General features: G+C 30.3%; 1 protein-coding gene across 1 annotated transcript in view; it reads left to right on the plus strand.

The window, feature by feature from the left end:
• Positions 1-5,986: 5,986 nt before the first annotated feature.
• LOC107450315 (U34-theraphotoxin-Cg1a) overlaps positions 5,987-16,009 on the plus strand; it is an 18,256-nt gene continuing 8,233 nt past the window's right edge. Inside the window, exons 1-2 of the mRNA XM_043053655.2 lie at positions 5,987-6,144; positions 11,117-11,225. Coding sequence (XP_042909589.1) covers positions 6,085-6,144; positions 11,117-11,225 — 169 coding nt within the window. The 5' untranslated portion in view covers positions 5,987-6,084. The remainder of the gene's footprint in view (positions 6,145-11,116; positions 11,226-16,009) is intronic.

Genomic DNA, 16,009 nt, shown 5'->3' on the forward strand with positions numbered 1-16,009 from the left:
AGAGGTTACTACAATGGTAAGGGTAATGCAATGCTTTTCTTAGTCTTGTTATTCCTAATTTATTCCTTATTTATTTTTAATTTCTAATCTAGATGGCATACAACTTGTATTTTCATGACAAGCAAAAAGTTAAATTAAAATACTTTAAATCATTTTCATTGAATTAAAATATCTGTAATATAATTAATAATAGAAAAATTAAAAATAGTTTTTTCAAAAGTATTCTCTCGTTTCTATTAACAATAATGGTTGAAATAAAACAAAAGTTCACGATGTACAATAAAATGCACAATGCATCAGAAGCTTAAAACAATCTATTAAATACTTATGATCACTTAAAGGAAGAATTAAAACGAGCATGTCTTTAATTATAGAAAAAAAATTAAATAAAAAGAAATTCTAAGATTAAGAATGAAATGAATAACACATCAAAAACATAAGGTATACTATTCGTTACTAATGATCACTAATGAGAAATTGAAATAGACATGATTTCAATTCTACTAAGTATAATATTTAAAATCGTTTGATGCAGAATAAAATAAATAATACATCATAACTATGAGACCCTCTATATTTTACTTATGATCAGTATTTGAAAAAATAAAATTTGCAGAATTTTAATTTCATGAGAAGTAAACTGTAAATGCATAATGAAAATAAATGAATGATGAATAATGAAATAAATCTGAATCATGAGACTGATCTGTAATGAAAGAATTAAAACGAGCATGATTTCAAATCTATAAAAAGTAATTTTTTAAATAAAAAGAAATGTGTAGAATGAAATGGATAAGGCGTCAAAAGCATGAAACACACTATTTATTACTTATGTATTGAGAAATCTAAAACAAGAATTATTTCAACTCTAAGAAAATTAATTTGTAAAATTAAAAAAAAAGTGCATGGTGAAGAATGAAATGAGTTTGAGAAAATCAGGAGCATGAGACATTATCTCTCATGATCTGTTATGGATTGATTACTTATGGAAGAAATAAAATAATCATTGTTTCAACTCCATAAAAAACTGTTTTTGAAATAAAAAATATGTCAGATAAAGAATGAAATGCAAAAGGTACTAAAAGAGCTGTTCTCAAATGGTAAGTCGATTTTTAAAATTTTTGCTATAATTTAAAACTGTCCAATAGAATTTAATTTAAATTGAATTTGCAGTCAATTATTTTTAAAAAACATTACTTCCTTTATACATTTTTAAAAAAAATATTTTTTCCAAAACTCTCTATTTCAAAACTGTTCAATAGAATTTAAGTTGAATTTTCAGTCTGATTCTATAGCAAAAATTTTTTGCGCCCTTAAATTTAAAACAAAAATTTTTTTAATAAGATATTACTTTTTTCATAAATTTTTTAAAAATATTTTTTTCACAAACCTCTCTTTACTAACTTTGAATTCGAGAGCTATATTTGTTGTGGTCTAAATTAGTTTGAACTTAGTAATTTGATTTAAAAATTCTTTATTGACAAGATACTAAATTTTCTGTGACTTAATAATACCCTAAAAAATAAATAATTTGAAAATTAATTAAATTCATAAGTGAGAAAATTAATAAAACTTAATTATTTTTACTTTATCTTCGTAATCAGTGAAAATTTACTATTTGATATACATAGGCACAGGCATCATCAAGGCCTTGTGAACACCAATCAGATTGTTGTATTAAGGAGGAATGTTGTGCTGAACGTATATTTCATGATGAAGCTTACTGCCATAAAAGGCGACAACTTGCTAAGCCTATTTCATTTTGTGCGTGTATAATGCTAACTCCTATTTACGTAGCTTTACCATATCGCTAACTTATTCACATGCTGATTTACCGTAAAAACCTTCCATAATATAATTAGAATAATAATTAGAATCCTTATAAAAGCAAAGAAAAATACGCACATTGAAAAATGCAAATAAATATTTAAACGAGAGAAACAAAATCTGATAATCACAGTTGTGGAAGGTACATGTGCAAAACACCAAAATCTGTTTAAATGCGAGAAGAATAAGAGAGGAATTTAAAAAAAAAAAGAATGCTTGAGCACCTCTAAGTTTCAATATGCAATCGTACAAGTATTGATGTTCTGTACCAATAATATACTAACTTTGAAATTTGAACCTAAATGATGATTTATAAAATGAACTTAATCTCTCGGCTCGAACAAAAGGTTAACATTAACATATGCTGGTGCACTACTTAAAATTAGAACAAACAGTAATAAGCGAGTAAAAAAGAAGCCAAGTCAGGGATGCCAGAAATCGAGAGCCTACTAAATCTAGCAACCATGTCACCTTTTTCAACAATACATCAATGAATAACTATAAAAAATTGCTACTTCTGACTCTTCAGAATTACTTAATTTCATTAATATCTTATTAAATACAGCAGGTTTGAGCTCAGAAATTATGTTATTTATTCCTTTTATTAAAAACATAATTATCTGTTTGAAAACATCGCCAAGCAGAATAAGCTGCATACTTTCTACCCTTGAAATAGAGCAGGTCAAGAGCTAGAGATTGTTGTTGTTTACATTTATATCGAAAACACCATCCATATAATATGAACAATGAATCACAATTTTTACTTGCAGTTCTAGGGTATCGTACATAAAAAGGAAAACAACACTCTTTTCCTTCCTCTCTTCTTTAATGGGCAAATAGATCAAAATAGATCTAATACATCAATAAGATATTAAGTAAACATCGAATTTATTACGTAAACAAAATTCTTTTCTGTGGGGAAAAACGTGTGCCCTCTACCGAAAAATATGCGAAACCGCGATTGATCCGAATTCATAAGATCAACAGTTCGCTCACCTTCCCATGACTTATCGGCTACTACTAAGGAATGATTCCTAAGAGTGTCAGTGAAATCAATTACTTCATACGAATAATATTACTTCAAAAATTAAAATAAGCAAAAAGTATACCTAAGCCTCATAATTTTACATAATTCAATTTTATAAAAAAAGTTTTTTGGCAACAATTTTTTATCAGAAAATTTTAAGTTTCAATAAAAATCATTATTTAGAAACTAAAAAGCGTAAGATATGCTTACGAACAGTCACCGTGTGGCAGATAATGCTTACGAAACAAAAAAAAAAAAAACCATTCTAAAAATTCCACGCATTATAATATAAAACTTTCATGTTTCTTGTTTTATTCATAATCGGACGTAGACAACCATTCTATAGAAAATTATCATCAAATAAGAAAAAAAAATTATTTACAAGTAAAATTTTTTATTTTTTGAATTATAACACTGACTTGCTTTATAAATCCGGAGAATTCCAAAGTGATATGTTCTTCATTGGAAAACTTTATTCTCAAATAATATATACACAGATTATCCCTTCATTACTTTAAGGTGACATACCACACATTAAAATTTTATAATTGCGAAATCTCGATATGAATTTCAATATGTAACTTAAAAACAGAATAGCTGAATTCCTGATACTTACGTACTAACGCCACAGCAGCAGAAGTTGCTCTAATGCACCAATAAAGAGCAATCCTGTTGTTCGCACACAGTTATCTTTTGGATTTCTTGTTGTCTTGATTTTTGACGCCATTTTTTAGTGTTACGAAAATGCGTCTTTGGTATTTGCCAAACGCAGAACAAGATGTAATTTTATTTTTTTAGGAGCGAAATATTTTACCAAAAAAACGAACATTTACTGATTTCCATTACATGAAACTTTATCTTGGTAAACGTACGTTTTGGAAATGTTATTTCATTTGGAATCTTATTCATTAGAGTTCATATGGCGACAGCATCAGGTGAAAGAAAATAGAGATTATTTTGAATCTATGTTAAATTCTATATCGGCCCATTTTCCACCGAAATCCGATTGACTCCTTTGATTTTAAAAAAGTGTCTTGAATTTTGAAAGTGTTTTGATTTTAAATGAAGTGTTTTATTTTACGATTTGTCGCAAAATTTCAGGCGTAGATTGGTGGCATTTAAAAACCGCCAAACCAGTAGCTGCGGTAGCGTTAATACGTAAGTACCGAATTTTTATTCCATACTTTTCTGAATCATATAACTTCAAACATTAGAATATGCAAGAAGTATACATAAACACATAATGTTATACCATCTAATTTTTCAAAATAAGTATTTTGACAACAATTTTTATCAAAAAATTATGAACTAAAAAACGTAAAATAAAGAATTCTGAGGATAAAAAACGAATTTAAAAATTCCTCATATTGAAATAAAAAACTTCCATATTGTTTCCTTTTTTTATTCTTATAGTTCTTAATGAGACATAAAAGACCATTCTGTAGAGAACCACATCAAATAAGAAAAAATTTTTATTTGCCAGCAAATTTTTTATTATTAAAGTCATAACACTCACCTGCTTAATAAATCCGGAGAATTCCAAATAAAATGTATCCATATTCGCACATTTAGTAACTATTAAAACTGTATCAATTACCATAATGCCAGGAGGGACTAATACTAAAATTAATTTAGCATCTTTAGCATCAATAATAAATGTGGTAATTTTTTTGGTCTTTTTCAGCTGGAGACAAGGAATTTTAAGCTAAATGCTTTTGTTAAATTTAATTTTAAGTGCATAAAAAATAAATTTAATTAAAAATAAAATAAAACGTTGGGGCATGTCTTCAATTACTGGTGACTTTTAGCTTGCGTTCGCCTAACCAGAATATTTTTTTCATTACTCCTAAACGAATAAGTGCCTATTCTCTGCTTTAAGTTGTTGGAGTATATAGCGAATTTTTTTTTTTTGAATTTCAGTTAGTACTTATTACCAAAATTAAGCATCACTGGCATTAAAAATAGTTTAACAATTTTTTACGCTTGTCTTAACCGAATTAGTCCCCCTTCTCTATTAATTTTGTTTTAACATAGCTTATTTTTAGTTTCGATTAGTAGTTTTTACCAAAACTATTCAAGCATCAAGAGCATCGTTAATAATATTACGAATTTTTACGTTTTTCAAGTACGATTTAGTAAATTTTCTATATTAATTTTGCTTTAGAGCATATATTTCCATTATTTTATTTGGTACTTATTACTAAAATTAAATAATCATCATTGGCATCTATAATAGTTTGATATTTTAAATGATTTAGTACGATTTATTAATAATTTTTTTTCAGTATACAGCTAATTTTAGTCCTTTTCCATTTCTCCACGTAGTCGATAACGTTGTTAATGCGATTCTCTTATGTGACACATTCTATATTCTTACACAAGGATTCTTTCACTAAGGTTTCAATTCCTTCACTATATATTTCTTACTTAACACAAAGACAGACATGAAGCCATGTAGGACATAAACAAAGTAATTATGCATCGAAGTTGCCAGGTATACAAAACAAAAATATATTAAGGTTGCATTAAAATGCAAATAATAAATCTGTGTTAAATAAAAGAGGTAGACGAGAAAGTATTACACTTCATTAAATTCGATGTGTGATATGGCATGAATGAGATGAGAAATAATTATGGATGTTTTTGTCTTAAAATTTTTTGTCCTTTCTTTTTTCATAGAATAATTTCATAAAATTAAATGAACCGTTAAACAAATTGGTTTGGACTATTAAAGGTTTCAAAAATAATTAATGGTTCTAATATTAAAAAAAGCCTAACTCACTGAACCCTCGGATTATGCGGAATATCTTTTGAGAACCGCTAGTTTAAGTCATGATTTTCAGTAAGAGCTTATAAAGAATGAAAATGTGTCAAGAAATTTTTTCCTATGAATAATTTCTTTCTATAAAATTGTCCCACAACAAATTGTATGTGTTGACTTTACGCTTTACCTTATCTTAGATAGGTTACAAATATTTTATTAATTTTATAATATCGTGAGACTAGGAGATTGTTCTGCCAGGTGAACATACAAACTTCGCCAGATAGAAAAGTATTTGTCTGAACCTGAAGGAAATAATATGATGAGTTAATTGAATCGATACAAAACAGAAAAAAAATTATTATGCGAAATTGAATTCTTAAAGTAAGCAGCTTTCTGATTGAGATCTGATACATATAAATTTCGGCTTATGAGTTAAAGGAACTAGATTTAACTTACATCTTCAATTATGAACAAGTGTGCTTTTCTTTTGTTTCTGGGTGTTGCAGCAATGGTGACTAGAGTATCGGTGAGTATTTTGTAATTTGTAACGATTTTGGACGATTTTTTTTACGTTCACTTGTAGAACTCAACGATATTATATTATATTATATTATATTAGAATGCAACCTATGGTAGGTTTCGATTTTAGGACTTTAAAGGTCAGTTGCTCTTCTTTTCATCAAAACTGTTGTCATTTTTTCAACGAATTCTAATTTCATCTTCAGAATCACTGCAAACAGACAGTTGTTAAAAAATTTATCATATATTAAAGTTTGCGTATCCGAAATATTTTTAATTTCGAGAAATATAGTCTTTGTAGGAGAAGAAAAAAAACTAAACATAAGCCATCCGATGTCTGTTTCTACTTTGTTAACTTTATCTTTTATAATATCGATTAGATGCTTCTTCAGATGTTTTTTCCCTTTTAATTATAGAATTACTATTATTATCGATTACCTTACATTTGCAAATACTTGTTACTCAAAAATTTTGAAATTATTTAGACGTTGTAAAAATTTGAAATATCTAAATTAAGAAATGTTTTGGCAATCATCAATTTACCGAGACAATGACTTCCTTCAGTAACTTTCCTACAAATATTTTAAAACTGCTAATTTAGTTACTAAATTTAATGCAATTTGAATCAAGAATACAAATCTACTAAGATGGAAAATTCAGCTAAATCCAAAAATCAAGAGGTTTTTACAATGGTAAGGGTAATGCAATGCCTTTCTTAGTCTTGTTATTCCTAATTTTCTCCTAATTTATTAGTAATTTATTCCTTGTTTCTAATCTAGATGGCATACAACTTGTATTTTCATGACAAAATTAAATTGAAATACTTTAAATCATTGTTTCTCAACGGAGGCGATGCAGCCCTCTTCAAGGCGTTGGGAGTATACTGAGGGGCGGTGAACTTGTTTTGGGCGGTAGGGGGGCGATGAGCATGTTTTGCCATTCAAATTTAATTTTAAAACTTCCAAATAAAATTATTAAATTACATTTTTTTAATAAATAAAATTAATCTAAAATTAATATTAAAGAAAAAAGATTAAATTAATATAATAAATTAAGATTATCCGATACACCTTTTGTATCACCAATAAAACGAACTTATGCGACACCTGTTCTCCGTTCCGAACCAACACAGCGCAGCGCATGAGTTAGTAGTTTTCGCCTCTGATTTATTCAAGCTATTTGGCGAAGGGCTATGACTCATTCAAGCCATTTGGCGGAAATCGAAGTGCATGAGTTTTCGATATGAATGTTTCATTTGACCCGTGTTTCTTATGATGATTTTCGTTACCTTCCTTACAGTTTTTTCCCCGGTTTCGATTCGATCTCATTGTTTATTTGGCCAGTTATGTGCGTGAATTAGTTCTTTACCATAAATTATTTATTAATTTGGAGAAATAGTTGATTTTATTTCATCTTTTGTGTTTTGCTGCCATCAACAATGTCGGTTAAAAAAAGAAGTGTCATCAATACCGTGCCACGTACTTGAAGTTTACTTTGTGGCAAAGTTTTATCTAATGAGACAATGAAATCTTTCCGTTAGCAGGAGCATTTGCAAAAAACTCATCCTGAGAAACAAAATAAAAATTTGTAATTTTTCACGAATATCAAAGACAAGTTTCTGAAGGAACCTTCGGTCTCAGGGTTGCTAGCAATCTCATCACAAAAATGCGACGATTGTTTGATAGCTTCTTATAATATATCAAAATTTATTGCTAATTCTGAGAAAGCTCATATCAGAGGCTCAAAGTTGATACTGCCGGTTGTCAAGGAAGTTTTAGAAACTATTTTACACCATCCAAACACATCCAATGTAATCAAAAATATAACATTAAGAAACGATACAGGGCTGGGACGAAATGGTGAAATGGCTGAAAACGTTGAAGTTTATTTATGCAAACTTTTGATATCCAACGAATTTTCCCTTCAAGTCGATGAATCAAACTTGCCATGCAATGTAGGCTTTACAGTAGGCGTATGTCCGGTTTGTGAAGGTAGGAAAAAGTATTCAAGAGATGCTTTTGTAAGAAGATTGATTGAAGATCCCAAAGGTCAATCTATTTTTAATACTGTCCAAGATTATTTAATGTCGATTGCCACTGATGGATTGCTCCTGCAACGGTGGGTCGATATCGTGGGTTTATCGCCATTTTGGAAAGGGAAATACCAAATATTTTAGCTGTTCACTGCGTGATTCATAGACAGTATTTAGTAGGAAAAAATCTTAGTGATCGCTTGCATCAGTTATTGCAATATGTCATATTTGCTGTCAACAAATTTTACAGTAATGCTCTCAACAATTGATTATTCGGACAACCATGTATGATGAAATATTCTATCGCTTGCTACTGCACACTGAGATTCTCTGACATTCCAAAGGCGCCTATCTCAATAGGTTTTGGAATCTTTTCGACTCTACGTTTGAGTTCCTCTAAATCAGATGAAGCTCTCAGAGACAGATTGCTAGAATTTAAGAAAGACTTTGGCGGATTTATTTGTAAAATTTAATGGCATTAATTTACAAGTTCAAGGCGACGAGCTCAATTTGATCCCTACAAAATCAGTCATTTATGCCTTCCTGAAAAAACTCATTGTGTGGAAGCATAATTTTGGTTGAAATGAGTTCAGCCAAACAGGTGAAATTCGCTCTATTCGTTTTGATGATGCACAAGAATATTGTCAACACCTTGACTTTTTGAACTTGAACTTTTCTGACGATTTTAAAGATGTTTTGTTCCCTGGAAGTACCTCAATGGGTTATTGGGTCATGAACCCTTTTGTGAATATTGAAACAGCAGTCGTTCTGATTTTTGAGGAATTGGTCAAACTTTCAACTAATGAAACTAATGAAGTGGTGATCGTCTCACAGAATTTTGACTTCAAGGTATCATCAGTCGCCTCAACACTGGACTGCTGACTATCGTTAACAAAAATTTTATATGCCTTCCCTTCCTTTTACCTTGTGGAACGTGGATTCAGTGTTGTTACCGATCTTGTCACAAGAAAAGAGAAATGAATTCGAAATTAAACAACAAGGGACTTGCGTCTTCACCTCACTAAAAGTATTGATTCGAACGTTAAGAAACTAATGTTTCGTTGATACTACTTTTTAGTGTAAAAAATTATTTTGGGTGTTCTTTTAATTGGTTAATTCATTCTTTTTAAGTATAGGTTTCATTGTATTTTTTTTTCATTACCTTATTTATTTTAATTATAACAAATATACTGCGATTACCTGCCGTGAGAAAAGTATCGAGTTAATGTACACATTATTTTTTTAAAAACCAAACAAATTTAACTCTTAATAAATAGCTTAATGTTGTCTCGTATAATTCAGCACTCCTCGCTCCCTCACCATGCTCTAAATAACTGGATTTTCACAAAGGGAGGAATTGAAATGTTTTTTGCTTCTTAAGGGGGCGGCAACGCTCAAAAGGTTGAGAATCTATGCTTTAAATCATTTACATTGCATACAAATAACCGTAATATAATTAATAATAGAAAATTTAAAATAATTTTTTAAAAAGTATTCTCACGTTTCTATTGACAATACTGATTGAAATAAAAAAATGCATGTTGTAGAATAAAACGCACAATGCATCAGAATCTTAAAACATTCTATTACATACTTATGTAATAGAATGTTTTAAGCTTCGTAAGTAAAGGAATAATTAAAACGAGCATGTCTTTGACTCTATGAAAAAATAATTTGTAAAATAAAAAGAAATTCTAAGATTAAGAATGAAATGAATAACACCTCAAAAACATAAGGCATACTATTCATTACCAATCATCACTAATGAGAAATTAAGATAGGAGCGATTTCAATTCTACAAAGTATAATACTTTTTTTTGAAAAAAATGCTTGATGTAGAATGAAATGAATAAGACATCATTAGCTGGAGATACTTTATTTTTTACTTATGACCAATATTGGAAAAAATTAAATTTGCAGAATTTTAATTTCATGAAAGAAACTGCAAATGCACAATTAAAATCTATGCATGATGAAGAATGAAATAAATGAGAAGCATGAGGATGATATGAATCGAAAGAATTGAAATGAGCATGATTTCAAATCTATAAAACGATAAAATGAAATATGTAGAATGAAGTAGATAAGGCGTCAAAAGCATGAAACGCACTATTTATTACTTATGTATTGAAAAAACTGAAACACGAATTATTTCAACTCTCAGAAAATTAATTTTTGAAATAGAAAAAAAAAATGCACGAATGAAAAGAATTTGAGAAAATCATGAGCATGAGACATTATCTCTTATGATCTGTTATGAATTGGTTATTTATACAAGAAATAAGATAATCATTATTCCAACTCCATAAAAAACAGTTTTTACAATAAAAACTATATCAGATAAAGAATGAAAAGCACAACGTATTACAAGAGCTGTTCTCAAATGGTAAGCGATTTTTGAAATTTTTGCTATAATTTGAAACAGTCCAATAGAATTTAATTTAAATTGAATTTACAGTCAGATTTGATGGCCAAAATTATTTATACCATTAAATTTTTTTTTGCAAAAATTATTTTTAAAAAATATTACTTGTCTTATATATTTTTTAATAATATTTTTTCCAAAACTCTCGAATTCAAAACTGTTCCAAATTTTGTTACGCATTTAAATTTAAAAAAAAATATTTTCTTTTAAAAAAATATTACTTCTTTCATACATTTTTTAAAAATATTTTTTTTACAAAACTCTCTACATTAACTTTGAATTCGAGAACTATATTTGTTGTCTAAATTTGTTGTCTATTCTAAATTAGTTTGAACTTTGTAATTTGATTAAAGAAGTTTTTACTGACAAGACACTAAATTTTCTGTGACTTAACATGACCCTAAAAAATATATAATTCAAAAATAATTTAAAAACTAATTAAATGCATAAATGAATAGAAATTAATAATTCCTTTTACTTTACCTTCGTTATTAGAGAAAATTTAATATTTGATATACATAGGTACAGACATCATTAAGGCCTTGTCAACAACAATCAGATTGCAATATTAAGGAGGAATGTTGCGTTAATCGTAAAAATGAACTTTACTGCCAGAAAAGGCGACAACTTGGTAAGCTCATTTCATTTTGTCTTAATTGCAGACTACAATTTTTTTTGTGCGTATGTAATGCTAACTCCTATTATGTTAGCCTTACCGTATCGGTAACTTATTCATATACTGATTTACTGTAAGAACCGTCCTTAATATATATAGCTAGAAACCTTATAAAAACAAGGACAAATACGCACATTGAGAAATGCAAATAAATATTTAAACGAGCGAAACAAAATCTGATAATCACAGTTGTGAAAGGTGCATGAGCGAAACACCAAAATCTGTTTAAATGCGAGAAGAATAAGAAAGGAGTTAAAAAAAAGAATGCTTAAACACCTCCAAGTTTCATTATGCAATCGTACAAGTATTGATGTTCCTTCTTTCCTCTCTTCTTTAATGGGCAAATAGATCAAAATAGATCTAATACATCAATAAGGCATCAAATATAAACCGAATTTGTTACTTAAACAAAATTCTTTTCTAAGGGGAAAAACGTCTGCCCTCTACCAAAAAATATGTGAAACCGCAACCGATCCGAATTCATAAGATCAACAGTTCGCTCCCCTTCCCATGGCTTATCGGCTACTACTAAGGAATGATTCCTAAGAGTGTCAGTGAAAACGAGACACAGAAACTCACATACACACAGATAATTCATGCAGAACTGGATATCAAAGTACACAGAGTAAATATAACCTTCAACTATTTAGAGTTTGACAAACTATCTCTTTGAAAATAGTATGCATATGCACTGGTGTATGAAATTAAGAGAATTTGCAGACTTGGTCAATTATCTCTTGAACTACTCGACCGATTTTAATGAAATTTTATGTGTACATACATTGATACAACACAAATCAAATAACAATTCAACAATTACAATACACACATCTGGTGGTGCGTAACACCCGTTGGAGTCAAGTATGAAACAGCGGTTGCAGAATGGACAAAATAAAAAGAGCAAAAATGGGTCACGAGGGTGTATGGTCCCCTCTTACAGATATGCAGGCCTTGCAGAGGGGTTTCATACTTGAAATAAGGCAGTTTATTATTTCCCGTGGCAATTTCATATCTTTCGACTCAAACGAGTGTTGCGTACGATCATGAGAGTGTACGTACTACAATTGTGGAATGGTTATTTGTTTTGTATTGTATCAATGCATGTACATTTCAAATTTCATCAAAATCGGTCGAGTAGTTCTAGAGATAATAGACCAAGTCTGTAAATTCTCTCCATTTCTTACTTTAGGTGTATTATACTTAGTTTACAGAATTTATATACACGTTTTTTTTATTCTAAAGGTTTTACATTTTTACCGTTTGGGCTCAATAATTCCCATTAAACACCACAGGTATATTATAGCTGATTGATTAGAGAATAGATAAGGCCACTTCAATGAAATTATCATTAAGTACTCAAAACAGAAGTCCTCTCCCTTTCAGGAAATGGAAATCCTTAAATGTGTTAAGAGAAGGAAGTTAGCTCTCAAGGAATATTTGTCACAAATATTATTATTGCACTTCCGAAAGAACGGAAGTGTAATAATTAGACAGCGGATTATATGCACTAAAAAACGGACAAAATATGCATGCAAATATGACTAAAAAACTTGAATATATGCTCTTAAAACTAGAAATATGCATTTAAAATAGAAGTTAAAAGTTCAACTTATTTAAATACTACTACTTAATTTTTCCAACAAACACAGCTAAAACATTTTTTTGTTAAAAGGAAGAAAATCAAAATATTTCTTACTTGAATCTACACATTTCTGAAGAAAAAGCCTAAAACTGAAGTATGATAAATGAGAGAAGAAAAATCATCGCATTTTCCGGAAAGATTTTATTAAACTGAATAATTTTTGTTGCAATACACAACTAAGTGTTTTTCCAAATTTTCAAGGGTGAATTGATGTCGTCGGTCATCAAAGATCATTTTGAAAGCAGAAAATGACCTCTCCACGTCAACCGATGTTATTGGACAAAACTTGTACAATTTCGTACTCATTGGTTTTACTTTCTCTGGAAGTTCAGTTCCGTTTCCATTAAGAAAATCATTTATCTTCTTCACTGCTGCAAAACCCGAATTTTTGTTTTGAACGAAACACCATTTTTCTTTTACTTTCTTCCCAACTGAGTCTGGAAGAGCATTGATGCACTGTTGAATTTTTTCAATTTCGGATATGGCCTCAGCCAGGGGAAGACCTCGTGTTTCGAGCTTTGTTATTGCTCCACTTAAGAAAGAAAAGTGAGTGTCAATTATGGCCAAGTCCTTCTGCAAAGAGATATCCTGTAGTAATTCTTTTGTGACATAAACTGAAGAAGCACAGGAACTGTCAATTGCATCTACAACTGACTTTATTGCATCAAAATTATTAGCGTAAAAACGTGCAGCTTCAATCCATGTACCCCACCTAGTTATCACAGGCTGTGGAGGTAAGGGCAAATCAGGATACATTTCTTTATACAATTTTATGCGCACAGGTGCCTTGAGAAAAACTTTCTTGATACTAGAAATTAAATCATTCACAGAGGAGAATACTTCTCGAACAGTCTCAGCCAGTCTGTGAACAGCATGAGCCAAACATGTAATATGAAGCATTCTGGGATAAAAAATTTCCAGTGCTGCTGCAGATTTGACCATATACGGAGCGGCATCACTGACAAAAATCAAAACATCTTCAGAACCATCTCTATCAGGCCATAATAATCTGATAGAATCATTGACAAACCTTGCTATGGTTGAATGATTGACTTTTTCAAGGGCTTTGCTTGCTAGAAGATGTGGTCGAGTAGGAATATTATCCATTTTTCCACAAATAAAATGAGAAATATAGCGACCGCACTTATCTGTCGTCTCATCGACTTCAATCCATATAGGGCCATCTCCAATATCTCGTCGAATATCATCCAGTTCTTCATTATATATCGGTTGAAAGTAGTTCTTTCTTAAAGTCGATTTATCGGGAATGATCTAATTGGTACAATATTTTTTTAAAAAACTGTCTTAAGTTTGGATTATTTAACTTTTTAAAAGGAATATTGCTGCTTACTAAGGCTTTGCATAAATCACTAGAAAAATCACTTTCCTTTTTAGCTGCTTGAACAGGAATAGTTAATAAACTTGGAACAAATCCTTTTGTATTCTGCTTTTTCTTCGCGGAGTGAGCATTAGTTTTTATATGTTGATCGATTTGGTACTTTTTTTTTCACAGGAAATGTGTTTTTGACAAATCACACAAAATACTATTTCCCCATCGGTCGTAAAGTCCTTCCCATAGTCCGAAATCCATGTCTTCATTAAGTTTGGTTTAGTCGACTTAATTTTTGGCATATTATAAAATTCAGCAGTCAAAAATCACGTTCGAAGCTTCATTAACTACGTATTCAACTGATGGATGTCGAAACTGTCTATCTATCGGATGGACTATCGAAATATGTTAGAATAGCAGCTCTCTCCGAAAATGTATTCACTCCACCTTTTAACTAATCAATTACAGGAAAGGGAGGTCATTTTCTACCTAACACAGAAGCCTTATTTTCCCCACACAAATTGACATTTATTCCAGGAAAAGACATCCTTTCATAGAATATCTGACCATCCCTTTCTGAGGTTTCTATGACGAATGTCTGTTTGGGTGTGCCCTTTGTACCCCCCTTCTCGACACACACCTCATTTCTACATCTTTTTCACGTGATTGCAATCACCCCCATCAACATCAATCCAGCTGATCCTTTCAGGTGATAAAGAATGACAAAACAAAATTTAAAGCGTTCCTTATGCTAACATAAAAAGAATAGTGATATGGTTTTAGGAGGGAAAAGCCATAAAATGCTGAAAATATGCAGTTATAAGAGCAAATATACCTTTTTTTGCATTTATATGCACAAATGGCAAAAAGTGCTAAAATATGCAATTGCATATGCACGTATGCAATTGCATATTATCCGCTGTCTAGTAATAATAGAACGGACGTGCTAGTCCCAGCGTTGACACCGTAATATTTTTTTCATTCCTTTCAACGCAAGAAAAGTTTATAGTATCCCACTCTCCCCAGTTTGTGACCATGGACTATTCGAATACAATACTCTTATTAACGCATAGATGGCAGAACCATAAAGATATTCACCACATAAGAGTATAGTATTTCCCACCTCAGGTGAAACAACCAGATTAACTGATTGAGCCACATTCCACGTTTCATTTCTGTTGATGTAATGAAATTCAGAGATTAGTGGATCGGAGAAAGACATGTTTATTAGAACACAGAGAGTTACACAGTTGCAACATGCACTGGGATAGGAGAAATAGGAAAGAACATCGGATAAAGAAAGTTACTGGTATTTATAGCCTTCTTGGACTCAAAAGTTAACGGCCAAGCATAACATTCTGATAACATGCGGACGTAGAAGAAAACTGATCCAAATAAATGCGATTACAGTTTTTTCTCAACACCCGCCCTTAATCGCACAATACATAAATGCAATTAATATATAACATTATAAAGAGGCAAAATTTCTGACAGTCTTACTCTAAGCAAAGATTTTGTTAACGTATCAGCAATCTGAAAATTAGTTGGTATATAATTAACTTTAATATCATTCTCAGTGATAGCATTTCGAATGTATTTCAATTTGATATTAATATGTTTTAGCCTGCCATGAGAATTTTCATTGGTTACACATTTAATACAAGATTGATTATCTTCGAAAATGATAATATTATCAACCTTAATAATTTCATTTATAAAGTTTGTTAGTGGTAACAAATCTTGAACACCTTTGCATAAAGCAAGTAC

Source organism: Parasteatoda tepidariorum, chromosome 5 (assembly GCF_043381705.1).
Source record: "Parasteatoda tepidariorum isolate YZ-2023 chromosome 5, CAS_Ptep_4.0, whole genome shotgun sequence".
Classification (NCBI taxonomy): domain Eukaryota; kingdom Metazoa; phylum Arthropoda; class Arachnida; order Araneae; family Theridiidae; genus Parasteatoda; species Parasteatoda tepidariorum.